The sequence below is a fragment of the Perognathus longimembris genome, chromosome 2 (assembly GCF_023159225.1).
Source record: "Perognathus longimembris pacificus isolate PPM17 chromosome 2, ASM2315922v1, whole genome shotgun sequence".
NCBI classification, from domain to species: Eukaryota; Metazoa; Chordata; class Mammalia; order Rodentia; family Heteromyidae; genus Perognathus; species Perognathus longimembris.
The window spans coordinates 20027428-20044597 of NC_063162.1; the positions used below are offsets into that span (position 1 = coordinate 20027428).

At 51.9% G+C, this 17170-nt stretch overlaps 1 protein-coding gene across 2 annotated transcripts in view; it reads left to right on the top strand.

Annotated features, from left to right (window-relative positions):
* The first annotated feature begins 970 nt into the window (after positions 1-970).
* Sh3pxd2a (SH3 and PX domains 2A) overlaps positions 971-17170 on the top strand; it is a 179084-nt gene continuing 162884 nt past the window's right edge. For both annotated transcript variants that reach the window (XM_048338315.1, XM_048338314.1), the window contains exon 1: positions 971-1267. In XM_048338315.1, coding sequence (XP_048194272.1) covers positions 1196-1267 — 72 coding nt within the window. In that variant the 5' untranslated portion in view covers positions 971-1195. The remainder of the gene's footprint in view (positions 1268-17170) is intronic.

A 17170-nucleotide genomic window follows, 5' to 3' on the forward strand; every position in this document is an offset into this window, starting at 1 on the left:
GAGGGGTGGTGAGAAAGCCAGAGCCTGGAGCGAATGAAGGGCTGGCCCCCAACCCAGTGGATTTTTTCCCATCATTGTGTCTCTCTTTCTTCCTCTCAGGGGAGCCTTTGGGCTCAAGACTGTAGTATCAGGAGTTTGTAACCTTGTCATTGGTAAATGATATGACGGGTTAGTGACACAGGCCCAGTGAGTCAAAGGAGCCCATTTCCCGGGAGAAGTCACCCTTCACAACTCCCCACGGGGAGGGGGCAGGTGGTTCATCCAAAGAAGCTCTGGCTTGAAGGACTTCATGTTGGTCCCCTCTCCCTTCCCTTCTCTTCCTGGGCCGCTGGGCCATAACAGCCTGGTCAAAAATTACTTTTCCCTGGAGCGATCCGGGGCTAACAGCGGCAAGGGGGACATAAAGGTGGCCACCAGAAGTCTCTAAGCGGGTTGGAGAAGGAAAGCCAGTATGGGGGCGCGCTGGGTTCACCTTCCCGGCGCCTCCTCCCTCCGAAGCCGGCCAGAGTCCAGCCGGGTGCAGCGCCAGGCCGCTCGCCGGGCTCCGAGGCTCGGGTAGGGGCGCCCTGGCCCGCCCCCTGCCGCTCCAGCCCGGCTGCAGCCCCCTCGCCGCCGCCCGGAGCCCCTCCCCCGCGCCCGGAGCCCCTCCCCTCCCGCCTCCTCCCCTCCGCCGCCCTCCCCTCTCCTCCCTTCCCCGCCTGCCTGCGGGGCCCGGCCTCCGCCTCCTGCGCGCACAGCCGCGGCCAGCGCCGAGCCCCCCGGAGCCCGAGCGATCGCGGCCCCGGGGCGCCGCCGGCCCCTCCCCGGCGCGCTGACAGCAGGCTCGGGCCCCCGCCCCGTGCCCTCGCCGGCGGGACACACCCCCGGCCTCCCCGGCTCCTCCAGTTCCCGCCGGACCCACCGGGCGGCGGAGAGCGCGGGAGGGCGAGCGGGCGCGCGGCGGCGGCGGGAGCGAGGGAAGGAAGGGAAGGAAGAGAAGGGGCGCGCGGCAGGCCCGCGGGAGGCTCCCGGGGCGCACGACGCCCGCGTGCCCTCGGGGACAGCCGCCTGCCCCGGAGCCCGACCCGTGTGCACCGGGAACCGGGACTGCGAGCGGCGCGCTGGGCCGGAGTGGCCGCGGGGACCCGGGCAGCCCGAGCCCGGTTGGGATGAGAAGGTGACGCCGCCGGGAGGCGCCACTCGCTTTGTGGGCAAGATGCTGGCCTACTGCGTGCAGGAGGCCACCGTGGTGGACGTGGAGAAGCGGAGGAACCCCTCGAAGCACTACGTGAGTTCCGATCCCGACCCCCGCCCGGGCCGCGCCCCGCCCGCCCGCCAGCCCCCCGGGCCCAGGGTCCCCCGGTCCGCCCTTCCCCGGGCGGCGATCTCCAGGGAAGCCTTTTCTGTCCGGCCTCCACTCCCCTCACCCGGCTTCTTTTTTTGGCATTGGAATTGGCTAGGGGTTGCCCGCCCCTGTCTGTGACGACGGTGAAGTCATGTGTCCTCCGGGGCTTCGGTGGGTGGTTGGCTCCGGTCGCCCCGTCGGGACCGGGCGTCTTCCCCATTGCTCCCTGGGGCACCCCCTGCCCGGGACGACTTCCACTAAGCATCTTCCCCCTTGCTCCGGAAAGCGTTCGGAGGCTTCCCCGAGACGAGCCTCCCCCATCTGCCCGCTCAGACCCAGAGGTCTGGGGGCCGAGGGAAGCGCCGCGCGCGCCCCCAGCCCTCTCCACTTTCCGCGACGAGAGCTTTGATTTCCTCCTCAAAGCTATTGTGTCCCCGTGGTGTGAGGGGAATTGTGGCTTTTCCTTTTATCCCTCCCCTGGACGTGACCCTTAGCCGGGGTCATTTCCTCTGAAGTGATGCTCCATCTCCAAACACCAGCAGGCAAATGTTAGTGTGGTCTCTGAGGAGCTGGAGGCGCGCCCCTCCCCCGGCTACTCCCCTGCCCCCGCGCCCCCCCCCCCCAAATTAATGAGAAGAGGCTAAGGTTGATGTGGCCGGGCTCCAAGGTTTGTGGCAGGCTCTCTTTCATCTCAGCCAGGCCTGTCTTCTCATCCTTCACACCTTAGGAAGTAAACAGTGTCCTCACTGCCTCAGGATGGCTCCTGGACTTGAGGTAGACGACACCAACAGCCCCTTTTCCAAAGCACTGTGGAGGTGGGGACAGTAGAGCTGCGTCTGATTTGCAAATTAGGCATTTAAAGGAACATTTAGAATACTCAAAGCATTAATTTTAACAATTAAAACAGGCTGTTGGTTGCTGCCCTAGATTGCACATTGGTCTCTGAAGTGCCTTTTATTTCCTTGTTGGAAGGAGGCTGGAGTTTGTGGTACTGTGAGTCTCAGGCTGCTTTTTCTGCCTGGATCATAGCATCTCTGAAAGGAGTATGTGGGGGGGGGGGGGGGGGGAGTTTTTACTATTGGGAATGAGATCAGAATGATCTGACAGAGAGGTTGGTCTGTGTGGGATGTTCCCTGATAGGAGTTGATACGTATCTGCCCCTTTCCTTACAAGAAAACTCCTTTTAGGATGGAGGATGTGGCTCAGTAGCAGAGCATTTGCCTGCTATGTTTGAGATCCTGGGATTCACTCATAGCACAGAGGGGAAAGGAAGGAGAGGCAGAGACAGAGACAAAGAGACAGACACAGACACAGAGAGTAGACAAGAGAGACACAGTAACTTTTAGATTGCATCACTGTGTGGTCACTTTGTTCCTATTTGTACATCCCAGACCTTAGTATCCAGCCCTCCTTCCTAACCTCCTTTCTCAGACGTTGCAGACTAAGATGTTTAAGGGTTCTCTTTTCTAGTCCTGGGTTGAAGTTGGTACTGCTTTCAACAGATGGCACTCTTTGCTCTGGAGACCCAGACAGGTGCTTTTCTAGCTCCAGATTTTAGATGAAACATCAGCTTTTAGCACTGACCAACCATATGCATCACAAGCTGGTGATCAAGAATATTACTAGGAAGGCTAGAGTGGGTCCTGCTTGGGCAGTCTTGAAAGGCAGTTCCCGGCTAGCTTGTCTTGTTCAGAGGAGGCTCAGCCACTAACTGGCTGTACGACCTTGGACATGCTCTTTCAACTTCTGTGGGCTTTAGCTTCTTTGTTTTTAAAGTGAAGGCCACAATCATGTGTACTTCATAGTGCTGTCAGGAGAATTGCATGATATCATCCATATGAAGCACTTAGCCTGATTGTGAGTACATACCAAGCACTCATTAAATGGTAGCTGACTGTTGGTGAGACTCTGACTAAGAAAGTATTTTTGAAAAGCAGCTATTAATGGTCTGGCAGAAAGGAAGAAAGACTCAGGGATTTAGGATTAATAATACTGTGTACTATGTGGGAAATACAAAAGAAGTTCTGTCCGGTTCCCTTGAAATAATCCATTTCCTCCCTTTTTACAGACACAGGGTTTCCTGGGACATCTCCGCTTCCTATGTAAGAATGACATGATGCTTGGGGCAGGGGTGATGTCACTGAGCAGATGGGGCCATGCAGAGTTCTGCACTGAGATTCTGGAAAACAATGAAAGGAGAAAGCTTATGTAATGGAATTGTGCAGTTGGCGGGGACCTGAGCACTCATCTGCCTTACCCTCTTTTTTTTTTTTTTTTAAGGTGCCAGTACTAGGGCTTGAACTCGGGGCCCAGGTGCTGTCCCTTACTGGCTTTTTGGTGGTTCACTGGAGAACCGTGGCTGGCTTTGAACTGGGATCTTCAGATCTCAGCCTCCTGAGTAGCTAGGATTATCGGTGAGCCACTAACACTCAGTTCCTATCCTATAGATGAGGGAACTGAGAGCCAGGTGAGGGATTTGCAGCCCAGCCAGCCGTAGCCCTGGATTTTAGTGGCCTTTTTCTATGGTGTGGGTTTTGTTCATTTGAAGGTACCCTAAGTCTAGTTGAGGTCAACTAGGAAGACAGATCACAAGAGATTGCTATACAGTTCCTAACACAAGGGTGGCCAGTAACAGAAAGGGTGGTATTGGGGCTGAGGCCTGATCGTTTCCCCTCTTGACTGTTGTACCACACCCACAGGCCAAGTGTCCTGGGTAAGATACTCGGTGTGGTTAGTTGCCAGGACATGAAGCATGCTTCCTTCCAACCTCTCCTTCACCTATGGTGAATGCTGAGCCTGTGGTTTGGTAAATTGCAGAGCAGAGAACTTTGATAGGATGTGCACATTAGCCAGAGCTTGCTGATGAGAGAGGCCTAGCACCTAAACGGGAGGAGCCATGTGGGCTCCAGGATGCTGGTAACAAAGGCAAAGGTTTGTTCAGGACAACCGGCAAAGAGCATGCGCATCTCTGCTCATCCCTGTGAGGAAAGGGAGCTACTCTGGTGCTTTGAGTCTGTTTATGAAAGGCAAGCAAATAGCAAGTAGCCTCCATCCTCCCTCGTGTGCATATGCCGCCAGCCCTTGGCTTCCTTCCTCTCTGCCAGTCCTGTGTGGGGTGGGGCTGGTGGGTGAGCAGTTACTTCTTCACTCAGGCTCTCTGGTAGGGGGCTGAACCATTTTCCTAGCTTTCCTAAGCTGCCTCTAGGAGACTAGGTAAACTAAACTCGCTTGGGCTTCAGACAAACTGCAGGTGCATCCATGGGAAAGTCTTATGATAGGGATGTGGGTTTTGCAATGTCAGTTTGCATTATCTTTGCACTCACCGGCCTGGGTAGGTAGGTGTGTGTGGGATGGTACGGTGTTGGAGAAAAGCACGTTTCTCTAAAGCCCACGAGAAATTCTGTCTGTTTGGATTTGGGAAGTGTCATGCTTTCACAGTTGTTTCCTTTCCTGTGTGTTTATGTCAGACAAATACTAGCCATGAATGTTTTGATCCTCCACAAGACTTTTCAGGGAATACAAATAATAGCCAAGGTCCACAGTTACCATCCGTGGAGCTTTACACTAAACATAGATGTTCTTATGGGGTACCAACAGTGTGCCCCACTGTGGGGGTGTCTCGCTGGTTCCTTTTTACAGATGTGTTAACTGAGGCTTGCAGATGTTAGCCAGATTGCTTCTAGTCTTCCACTTCGTATTGGGAGAATCTGGGTAAATGCAAGTCATTTTTCCTCCAGAGGAGCATAAAGAAGATGGGGCCCTTCTCAGGTGGAGAGGCTGTCGGGCCTGTATGGTAGTGAGAGAACAATGTAGGCTGGTATTTGAGGGCTGCCTCACAGGTGCATTTGACCCCCTCTGGGGGGCGGGGAGGTCCCTGGAAGGCAGGAGGAACAGAGCAGATCCAGCATGGTGTCTGTCCCAAGTGATGAGCGGGGAATGAATGGTGAATCCTGTAGAAAGGATACATCCTCATAGATTTGAGGCTTGATCCTAGAAGCTGCCTTTTTTTCTTCATTTCTTTTTTGTCAAAGTGATGTACAGAGGGATTACAGTTTCATATGTAAGACAGTGCATACATTTCTTATCCAACTTATCTCCTCCCTCATCTCCCCCCACCTGCTCTCCTCCCCATTTCTCTCCTCCCCCTGCTACTTTTTATGTTAAGGTATTATTGCCAAATTCGTTTCTCTGCTTTTCATTTTTACCTTTTAAGCCCTGACACAGTGGCTCCCACCCCACAGGGGTGAGCTGTGCCTCCACAGATTGCGAAGGCCTTTGGGGCCAACTCTGTCCTGGGAGGAGTGTTTGGGGGCAGATTGGGGATGGAATCTTCTCTTCAGAACTTCCTACCTGTGGGGCTCAGTTTCTTCTTTCACCTGTTACCTCACATATCTCTGGGGAGTTGGCTTGAAGTGATTTGGGGGAAAGTTTCTGCCCAGTACCTGGTTGTAGCCACTTGGCACATACTGGTATCTGACTGCTGTTCTCATCACTGCCGTTCTCATCACTGCCGTCTATCTAGAACCAACAGGCAAAGTGGGACAGACCAACAGGCAAGGCTGATGGAAAAGGGAAACCCTGTCGTTGGTTGTATGGTGGCACTTTGGCTGTCTGCCCATCAGACCAGATAGTCACTGAGCAGCTGTTCAGACCTAGAAGGGCTCCTGGCTGAGCTTTGGGACTTAGTGATGGCTTCCTCCTAAGATGGGAAGGGGAAGGAAAGGATCAGGGGCTGGGAGAGAGGAGGGAGCTTCAGGTAAGGCAGAGTCAAAGCGGGTGCTAGCCTGAAGGTCAGTGCCACAGAGGGGTTGCCACTGCCTGCCCCCAGTCTGTGTGATACACACACACACTCATACACACACTCATGCACACACTCATGCACATACACACACAGATGGGAACTGTTCTTTCTCAGGAGGGAAGTGATGAGGGCTGATTCACAGGGCTGACGGGGCTCCTTGCTCATGGAACAACCAACCACATCCTTCAAGACCGTTGGAGCAGGGAGCACAGCCAGCCATTTATCATGGTCCCCATCAGAGCAGAGTGAGGGTTTTTTTGGGGGGGCAAATCAGGGTTGGAACCACTGTGTGTGGTAGAAGGGAAGGGAAGGAAAAAATGTATTTGATGTCAGAGGAGACTGGTTCTAGCTCCAGAAATATCTGCACCAGCTGCTGCATTTTCCAGAGAGCTCTTCCAGGGCCAGCCGAGTCACTGGACAGCGGGGCTATAAGTTGGGGGACTGTGTGGACCGGAGGCTTCTGACTTTGGTGCACACAGCAGGGCCTTGGAAATTGCCTACTAATTTCCTCAGCCTGAGTCACTGACCACACTACCTCTTGGCCAGAAAAGACTAACTGGCAACTCCATTCTCTTTTGCCTCCTAATTAAACAAAATCTAACAAGTAATAGACTTACACATAATGAGAGTCACACTTAACTCCTCTTGAGTTCTGAGAATCCAGGAAAGGGCTTGGGATGGGGACTCCAGGGACAGGAAGGACAAGGGGCGTGTGTGGGATATGAGGTGGAAATTCTGGCTTTGGAAGTAGGTTCTTAACAAGGGCCAGAGGTGCTTGCTCTGCCATGACAATTGCCAAAAATAATGGAATTCCCAACAGGGTGGTCAGCCTTTGAACAGGCGGCTCCCCCAGAACAGCAAATGGCTTCCTGCCTGGCCAGGCTGCTGCTGCCTGCAGGGAGGGGAGCCAGCTGTAGGTAGGCAGGTGAATGGAGAGGTCACGGGCTTGGATACTGAGGGCCACCCTTGGAAAGGTCTCCTACCCTCAGATAACCTCTAGGCAAGTCACCATAGCAGCAGCAGGGATTGAGCTCTGTTGTGTACATAGTGCTGAGCAGAGTCCAGCCATGACGCCAGGTCACACACTTAGAGGGGGAAGAGCTAATATAAGGATCTGATGGGGCCAGGCACCACAGGACACGCCTGCACAACGTGTTTTCTCCAAGCTTCCTACCATCCACATGAGACAGGTGGGTGTTTTGTCTCCATTTCACAGATGTGGAAACAGAGGCCCAGAGTTCCTGTACTCAGAGTCATTCTATGGTAAGGCTAAGAGTCTCAGCCTGGCCTAGGACCCTCAAGCCTGTGAGATGTCACTTTCTTTTCTATCAGAGCTAAGTCAAGGAGAAACAACCAGCAAGCTCTGATGACAGGCCACGCAGGGAAGAAAGTGGCTCTGGGCATACTGTGATGCTGGGTAGCAGACTCTGGTACCTTGGTCTTGGAACCTTGTCTCTACCACTTACTGTCACTTGCCCAAGACAAGTGACTTTGTTTTTGTGTACATCGGTTTTCTTGTCTATAAACAATAATAACAAGAAGCCAAGTGAAGTTCCTTACTTCTGTATACATGATGACTCCGGAGGCAGAGATTGTTCAAAATCAGCCCAGACAATACATTTGCAAGATCTCATTTCAACCAATAAGAAGCTGGGTGTGGTGGTATGTTCCTGTCAGCTCAACTACCTGGGAAGCATAAATAGGAGGATCGTGGTTCAGGCTGGCCCAGGAAGAAAGCAAGGCTATTTGAAAAATAACTAAAGCAAACAGGGCTGAGGGCATGGCTCAGATATGCAGAGCATTTGCCTAGCAAGTGCAAGCCTCAAAGTTCAAACCCCAGCGTCACAACTGAAAAATAAATAAAAAAGATGTGTTACAGTACATCCCTATAATCCCAGCTCTAGGGAGGCTAAAGCAGCAGGATGGAGAGTTTGGGGTCAGCCTGAACTACCTAGCAAGACTCTCCCACGTGAAAACAAACAAAATACTGGAAATGTGAGGGGAAATAGGCCCACACTCCTAAGGTGATGAAAATTGAGTTTGTCCATGTAAAGAGCCTAGAACAGAACCTAGAGCCAGCAAAGCACAAGGTAAGTATTTGCTATATATAGTGTCAGGTGCCAGCACTGCTTGGGCGGGGGCGCTGCCCATGAGCAGGAGTTGCGGGGATGGAGGCTGGCTGGGGAAGGCAAGCTTCGGATAGGCCTGGAAGAACAGTTTGGGTTGGTTGGGAAAGAGTAGCATTGGGATGGGAAAGCCAGGAGAGGGCATTCCCAAAAAGGGAAGGCCCAGGTTCTGGAAGTGGAAAGTGCAAGGCAACAGGCAGAATCTAAGATGAACCAGGGAGAAGGGTAAGGAGAGACGGCAAGGTGGGACCCTGAGGACCTTGGGTGGCAATGGGGCAGAGGGGGGTGCTTCAGGGTTTATTGGGTAGATACCTCATAACGTTGCTTATCTAGGAAGGGCTGGGGCTAAAGGGAGTGGGTGGTCAGTACAGGTTCCTTCTGGTGGGCCAGTACTGGCTCCAGGATCTCTGTCATGGCTGGAACAGAGGTAGGTAAAAACAGGAGCCTTTTTCTAGTTCTACTTTGGGAACTCTTGGCTAGATCCCGGGCCTTTTTGTTTCTAGCTCCATTCCTAGGGGTCAGATGTCTTGTAACAGTTGATGCTCTTGAGTAGGCAGAGCCATAGGGGAGAAGTGGGAGAGCCAGGACTGAGGCGATAGCTGCTTTGGACTCATTAATGGAGGGCTTTGGCTGGCAGGCTGACACAGTGATGTTTCCAAGGAACAATTCCTTTCCAGGCTGCCCAGCAACAGGAGAAAGACAGTCTAGTAAGCTTGGATAGTCCAGTAAGCTTGCTTATCTAGGGAAAATGACCCAATAAAAATAACAACTAGCCAGGCACCAGTGGCTCACACCTGTAATCCTAGCTACTCAGAGGGCTGAGATCTGAGGATCGTGGTTCAAAGCCAGCCCAGACAGGAAAGGCCGTGAGACTCTTATCACCAAGTGACCACCAGAAAACCAGAAGTGGCGCTCTGGCTCAAAGTGGTAGTATACTAACATTGCGCTGAAGAGCTAAGGGACAGGGCCCAGACCCAGAGTTCAAGCCCCAGTACTGAAAAAACAAACAAACAAACAACACCAACCTAAAACAACAACTAGCTAGACATGCTTGCAATCCCAGTACTTGGGAGGTAGAATTAGGAGGATCACAGTCTAAGGCTGGTTCAGGCAAGAGTGTGAGACCCTATCAGCAAAACAAACTTGAAAGCAAAAGACTCCAGTGGTAGAGCACCTGGTTAGGAGGTCCTGAGTTCAATCCCTAATACTGCAAACAGACAAAACAAACAAACAAAAAATAGAATAAACATTTCAAAACTCTTTGTATTAAAGGCTTTCTGTGGATATTTTCGAAATAGCTGCATGCAGTGTTAAGATTCCTCCAGCAGCCATAGTGTACAGGTGAGCAGGCCCAGGCCCAGGGTCCAAATGAATTGCAATACCCAGCATGCAGCTTATCAGCTGAGGGAGTGTACAGTGGGACTGCACTGATCCAGGCCTGCAGGCTCCAAGGCCTGCCCTGTCCCCACAGACTCTACAGCCCCTTCATGACTTGTTCCACACCTGGGGAGACTTACCTCCAGAGAGGTTCAATCTGAGGCCTCTCAAGTTGTGCCATCAGCTCATGTCACCTCTCTCCTCCAGAGCCCCATTTGTTCATCCAGATAAAGGCCACTGATTCCTTTCTGGTCTGCTGTGCAGAAGAGCGCATGTGCAGAAGCACTGAGTCCAGAGACAGAACCAGGCACCAAAGACATGTCACAGAAAGCACTGGTCTGGATCCCTGAGGAGTTTCTCAGCAGGGGCGCACGCCTGGCCTCTCCTGGAATGGCTTTTGGCCCGGGCTGACTTGGACATACCTTAGGTCCTTCTTTAAAATAGATCTAAGGACCTCTTGGAACAACACTTGGCTTCTTTCCAAAGTCACCACTTTGGGGACTGCTGTTACCTGAGGGAAGTGATATCCAGGGGCTGAGTTAGCAAAGAGGAAACAGCTGTGCTTTCTGCCCCTCCACTGGCTGCTTTCTCTGGCCCTGTGCTGTCACTTCCCTTTGGCTGATGAGGAAGCCGCCTCCCTACACCTGGACAGGGGCACACAGGGATGAACACAGTGCCTTTCTCTGTGTCCCCTCTGAGACCTCCAGAGTGTGAACTTCAGACCTGGTGGAAACGGATCACTCTTAGATCTCACTGCGGCTGCAGGCAGTAAGGGCTGGGAGTGCTGCCCAGGGATGATAGTGAACTTGGCCCGGGGAGAGGAGGAAGGTTGCAGGTGGAATAAGGGATCAGAGGCTGCTACCACTGACTGCATGTTTGCCCCTCCCTGAGCAGTTCCTGGTAGAGAGCCTTGTACTTTCCTTTCTTATGTAGTAAGTCCCTGGGTAACAGTTGAAGGAGACCTTGACTTGGATTGCCTGATGTTACATCTTGTCTCGCATTGTATGGCTACTATGTATTCTGTTCTGAGCACAGCTAGATCTTGGATGTATAATCTTTGGCCCTAACACATTCAAGAGAGTTTTTTTTTTTCTTTTTTGGGGTGGTGGTGGTGGTGATAGTAATAGGGTTTGAACTTGCTAGGCAGACACTCTACCAATTGAGCCATTCCCCCCAACCCCTTACTTTTCAAACAGGGTCTTGTGTTTATTTTTGTCTGGTACTGCCCCTTAGACCACTCTCACCACTATTACTGTCCTACTATCACTTCCTGCTTGGCTGATATTACAGATGTGAGCCACCAAGAGCCCAGCTTTTTGATTGAGAAGGGAGCTTCCTAATTTTTTTTCCTCATGCTGGCCTCAATTCTCTATCTTCTCAATCTTAGCCTCCTGAGTAGCTGGGATTATAGACCTGAGCCCAGCTTTATTATGTTTCCTGGTGGCTCAGGCCACACTGGGCCTGAAAGTTGCATGTTTAACCCTATTTGACTCGGAGGCTGTGGTTCAGAAAGCTTAAGTCACATTATTAGTAAAGCACACATTGAGTTATATTTTCCCCTCCCCTCAGCCAGTGCCCGCTCACTCACCCTCTCTCACCGTTTCTGTCCCTCACATGCTTGGCCCTTCTCCAAGGCTGCCCTAGGGGTCACAGCAAACTTCTGCCACCTGTCATGCTGTGGATTGGGGCTCCTTGTTGTGAACCCTACCGATTTTGCCTACCTAGGGCTCCAAGTATACAGGGCTTGTCTCTGTCGTTTGAAGTGGCTGCTTTTGTAAGCTTTCATGGTAGGCCCAGTTCTGACCCAGCTTTATTATGTTTCCTGGTGGCTCAGGCCCAAAAAGCTATTTTAAGGGACCTGCCTGTGTGGGAGAATTTCTGTGTGACAGCAGAGGAGGCCTTGCTGCCTGGCATGGTGCTGGCCATGGGGCTCCCACAGGGAAACTCTTGCCTGAAGTCTGCCTCCTGGGCCAAGATTAATGAAGAGAGCCCCCTGCCTGGCCCTGGGAAGGCACCTTGATGAAGGATGGGGCTCACAAAGGTAGTTGGTTTCTGTTGGTCCACTCTCTGGTGGGCTGGCACACGGATCCTTTTCTTGCAGAGTTTCACATGTCATAGAACAATGGCTAAGCTTGGCCTTCAGGCCAGGATTCATTATTTACTTTTGTCATCGCTAATTGGCAACCTGAGAAAAAAAAGCTTCATTTTTCCCGTAGTTTCTGAATGTAGAGCTTCCGGGCTGGGGAGATGGTGGAGTTGAGTCAGAGAGAGTCATATAGTAGAGGTTTGTGGGTGTACTCCTCGTGCAGTATCTTATTTAGCCCTGGTCTCCATCCATTTTTGATAGGCCAGAGGGGCTCAGACAGTAAGTGGGGGAGTCCGGCTTTGAACCCAGATCTCTGCCGAAGCAACTCAGCAACCTGGGACTTTGTTCCCATTGTTCTTCTGTAAGATTTGATGACATGCCACTGGCCCTCCCTGGAAGTATAGACTGCTGGGTGAATGGATTCATTTCTCCCCCTGCTCACCAGGAAGCATCCACATGGGTCACAACGAGCTGTGCCTGTCCTCTCCTCTCCTCTCCTTTCTCCTCTTGGCTGCTGTCCCATGTCCCCAAGGACATCTGGTGGAGATCACTGCCCTGGTCCCTTATGAGGGGCAGAGTGGATAGGGTGTCCCATACACAGTCCAGGGTCCATTTGTGGCAGAGATGTCTTTTCTTTCTTTTTTTTTTTTTTGCCAGTCCTGGGGCCTGAACTCAGGGCCTGAGCACTGTCCTTGGCTTCTTTTTGCTCAAGGCTAGCACTCTACTACTTGAGCCACAGTGCCACTTCTATATATGTGGAGCTGAGGAATCGAACCCAGGACTTCATGTATGTTAGGCGAGCACTCTACCACTAGGCCATATTACCAGCCCCCAGAGATGTCTTTTCTGACAGCAATCCAGGAGGCTGGGCCCAAGAGAATGGGTTCATCACCTGAGTCCCACATAAGACTTCTAGTGTTTGGGTGAACCCCCAACCTCCTCTGAGCCCCTTCATTAATGGATACAATTGTAGCTGCTGGCTGGGATAAGATAAACCTGAGAATGGCAAGCTCTGGCCCCAGTAGAGGTCCAAATTCTTATTTCCCTTGAGCTTTTGTCCAGGGCCACTGGACGAGAGTTATTAAGTATTGTACGGAGGGGTTACAGTCAGGTAATAAGTACTTTTGGGGGGCTGACAATGTCATCCCTTCCTTTGTTTTCCCCCAGTTTCCCCTTTTCATCTCTGCCCACAACTTACCTAGGTCATTGTCCACAGGGTGAATACTGAGCAGCATGATTGCCTTTGTTTACTTTTTCTTTTTGTTACCCCGCCCTTTGCCCGCTCCTAAAAGAACCAGGGCCACTATTGAAGGCCTCGCCTTTTGGGGAGGGTCTCACTGCCAGGGGCTCCACACCCCTTCCTCATGGATGGCAAATGGCCCAGCACAGTGGTTAGAAGCAGGAGGCAGTGGAACCTGCCAGAACTTTCAGCCTGGTACTTGCTCCGGCAAAACCAGGCTATGAAAACTGGAATGAGGGCTGGGAACGTGGCCTAGTGGTAGAGTGCTCACCTTGTTGTGTACATGAAGCCCTGGGTTCGATTCCTCAGCACCACATAAACAGAAAAAGCCAGAAGTGGCGCTGTGGCTCAAGAGGTAGAATGCTAGCCTGGAACCAAAAAGGAGGCCAGGGACAGTGGCTCAGGCCCTGAGTCCAAGCCACAGGACTGGCAAAAAAACAAAAAAAATAAGAAAAGAAAACTGAAATGAACCCCCAGAAAGAGAACTGGGGGAGCAATGATTAGAAGCCGAGGGCAAGAAGACAGGATAGGGCTTTGTGGGTCCCTGCCGTGTAGGCTCAGGCTCTGGAGCTGGTTCACAACCCTGTCTTTCTCCTGCTTGTTTCTCTGGGTCTAGTTTTTTGTTGTGTTTTATTTTACTTCCAGGGGCTTTGGTTTTCTAATGTGCAAAATGCACACAGTAGCTGTTCAAGAAATGGCAGCTATTGTTACAACCGTCCTTATCTTATCCTTCCAGAAGCTTCCCCGAACTGTCTATGAATTCCTTTAATGTTTACTGCTTTACCTCTCATCTAACACTAACAATGGTTTTAGGTCTCAGCTTTTGGCCAGCATCTACTTACTCATATTCATTCAGGCATCCAATATTTAAATGTTTACCAAGTGGACATAGAGGGGATATAGAGGGGACACCAAGGGCAGATGAGGTCCCCTGCCCTTTGGAATTCATATTCTGATGGGGGAAGGGAAACTGTACCAACAAGACAGGTGAACTAGGTCATGTGTTAGATGAGGGGTTAAATGTTGTAGAGAAGACCATAGCAGGGGGGCTGTCATGCTGGTTCACAGAGAGAGGCCGTGGACAGCCTGAGGAGGTGACTTTTGAATAAGACTTGAAGGGGAAAGGAAGTGAAGTGTGTAGCTATGACAGTGACAGTGGCAAGTGCTAAGACCCCGAAGTAGGACCATGCTTGGTCTTCCTGGGAATAGCACTGAGGCTGGTTGAGAGGTTGAAGCAAGAACAGTAGACGGGATGGACGTCAGACTGAGCCTCAACTCCTACCCAGCCTTGAACAGCATGCTCAGCCCTGCAATGGGGCTTCCTGATGACTTTTTTTCCCCCTGTCTTGGGGTTTGAACACAGGGACTGAGCTCTTCCCTTGAGCCTCTTCATGCTCAAGGCTAGAGCTCTACTTGAGCCATAGTGTCACTTCCGGCCTTTTCTGTTTATGTGGTGCTGAGGAATTGAACCTAGGGCTTCATGCATTCTAGGCAGGCACTCTATCACTAAGCCACATTCCCAGCCCTCCTGACTTGTTGAAGGCTGAAACTGGCAGAAACACTGCTAGAGAATTATAGTGGTGATTTGGGGGCGGGGGACTCTGACCCCCTAGAAGAGCTTTCTGAGGAAATGTAGGCTCTCTAGTGGGTTGGAATTCCAGGGGCCCAAAGGCAATATGCATATTCAGGTGATTTCATTGCTGGATATTAGTCTTGCACCTACTGTGAGTAAGCCCAGGCACTGAAAGCTGGGAGCTAGAGGGTGGTGAGCTACTTGAGGTCCCTGACCAGACCAGACCACATCTCATTCTTCTATCTTCCACCCTCCTACATGTCTGTCTTGCAACAGAACTCTGGATCATAGGAGGTCCTTGATAAGGGCAGTTAACCCATGAATTAAAGCTTCATCTTGTTAAAACACCTTCCTTCCTTCCACCCCCTTCTATTTTCACCTGGGCTTCCAACTTGCACTTGTCACAGTTGGTTGTTTGAAACTCAAAAACATGTTCCTCTCACTGTAATATGGTAAATGGAGTGAATAGAATTATATCCTCAGAATCAAGTGTCTACACTTGGCCTACGGTGTGGGCTAACCTGGGAACCTCCATGCTATGTGTAGTTCACAACGAGAAGGAAACCCAAGGCTAAGTAAGAACTGAGGATCGGAACCATCACGAAGGCACCAATGAGCCGGCTACTCTGCCAGGAACACGACTATGTGATCTGTGAGAAAGGCACTCAGGGTCCTTGCCGTGCTGAGAGGTCAGAGCACACAGGGTTTCATTTACCAATGGCCACCAGCCAAAAAGAGGAAGAACTAGGGTGCAAAGCCAGGCAGGGGGTGTCCAAAGCCCTTAGGGAAAACTCTCGCTGGCTGCCCTTTCAGGAGATGCTGCCAGCCAGCCTTGTACAGCCCAGGATGGCTGTCTGCAGGCCTTGTGGGCCAGGCATTGGGCATTGATCGATTGGTGTCTTTCAGTTGGGAGTGTCTAATAGTTAATGAGTGAGAGGATGAAAGCCACAGAAGGCAACCCTGAGCTGGCCCTCTTTTTTCTCCAGACAGGAAAAACCATTTGTTCTGGAACTGGACACCGCAGGGGGTGGGTTTGCTGCGGGAAGTTGACTTCCTGGGCCATTCACAACCCCACTTGCGGGGCTGGGGGGGATGGGTGAGGGAGGGAACTGTTGGTGAAGGCCAGATTACAGTGTCTAGCAAGATGGCTTTAACACCTAGGCTCTGGAGGGCAGCCCAGCAGGTGGCTGAATCCTCACTTTAGCTGGGACAATCTCCTCTCCCCCTTGCCCTGCCCAGTTTATTGTTGGAACAGGATGGGTTCCAACGTGTCCTTCCCTGGGCCCTGAAATAAACAGCAGCTGTTGTTGGCTCTATCATCTGTGGCTGCCAGTCTGTCAGCAGCCCCAGGCTCTTTGCTTGGACTTCTCCATTTTGGGTTCAGTGACATTGGGCATGGGGCCCTTTGGCTTTGACAGATGGTCTGTCCTCACCTGCCCTCTCCTAGGCTCTGTGGCCCTGCACTGGCCCAGCCCCCATCCCGTTTTGTTCTGTTTACAGTGACACAGGTGTGGGTGGTGCTTGCAAACATGGGGTTCAGAATCCTTCCTAAGTTAGGCTTCAGGCTTTGCCACTTAGCCAGAAGTGGCCTTGAGCCAACTAGTTCAACTCTGAAGCTCACTTTCCCTCTTGTAAATGCAGCCAGTGATATCTCAGTCACAGGTATGGCAAGGATGCTAGGGAGGCTATAGTGAGCTCAGTCCCTGACCAAGTTGACTTGGAATCCAGCTTTGCTGCGTTGTAGGCCTGTGGCCTTTGGGGAGACACTGAAGCTCTCTGCTCTGCAGTTTTCTCATCTGGAAAGTGGGATAAGAACCCCCACCCCACCCCCAAGAGCCGGCTGGTAGTGGACTGATGTGGGTAAAACACTCAATCCACGAAAGGCCTGGAGTAAGGGCCCAGGGTATGGAACTACTTGTGTTCCAGCCGGTGGATTTAGACGGAACATCACCCCCAAAGAATCATTTTCATGCGCAGAGCCAAGCACTGATGAGATTACGGTTCTCCTAACCTGATTTAGATCTGGGCTGCTCAGCTAATTTGCTTGGCTTCGCTTCCACCCTGTGGTCAGAACTTCCACTCAGGGGCCAGGGGCCGCAGGGGAAGGGCTTGAGAAGCAGGGTGGAGGCCTGGAAAGGGAGAGGGGGAGCTCTCTTCCCACTCAGCGGAGGCTCAGCTGGGAGGAACAAGTGGTGTGCGAGGCTGTGGGTTGTCCCTGAGTCTGGCCGGCCTCGGTGGGCTGAGCAGCGCCTGTGGGGTCTTCACAGTGTTGCTGTGGCTCTCCAGTGTTGCAGCCGCAAGCCAGCGTCTGCCTGGCTCCCTTCTCTGGGAAACTTGCTGTCTTTGGCTTTCCTCTCCCTGTTGGAAAAATTCTACCGGGAACCCCCTTTAAAGCATCCAAATGGAAAAGTCTCAAAAAAAAAAAAAAAAAAGAGAAGAAAATTAGCATTTGTCCCTAACTCTGATGGACAGCTGTGTGCCTGGTGCTGTTGTGGGGACTCCAGTCCCCTAACAAAGAGAATTGAACTCAAGACTAAGAATTTACACACTCTCCAGAAGCCTGGGTCTTTAAGAGAGGCATGGCTCAGCTCTTTATTTGCATGGGTACTAGGGCTTGAACTTAGGACGTACTGTCCCTGAGCT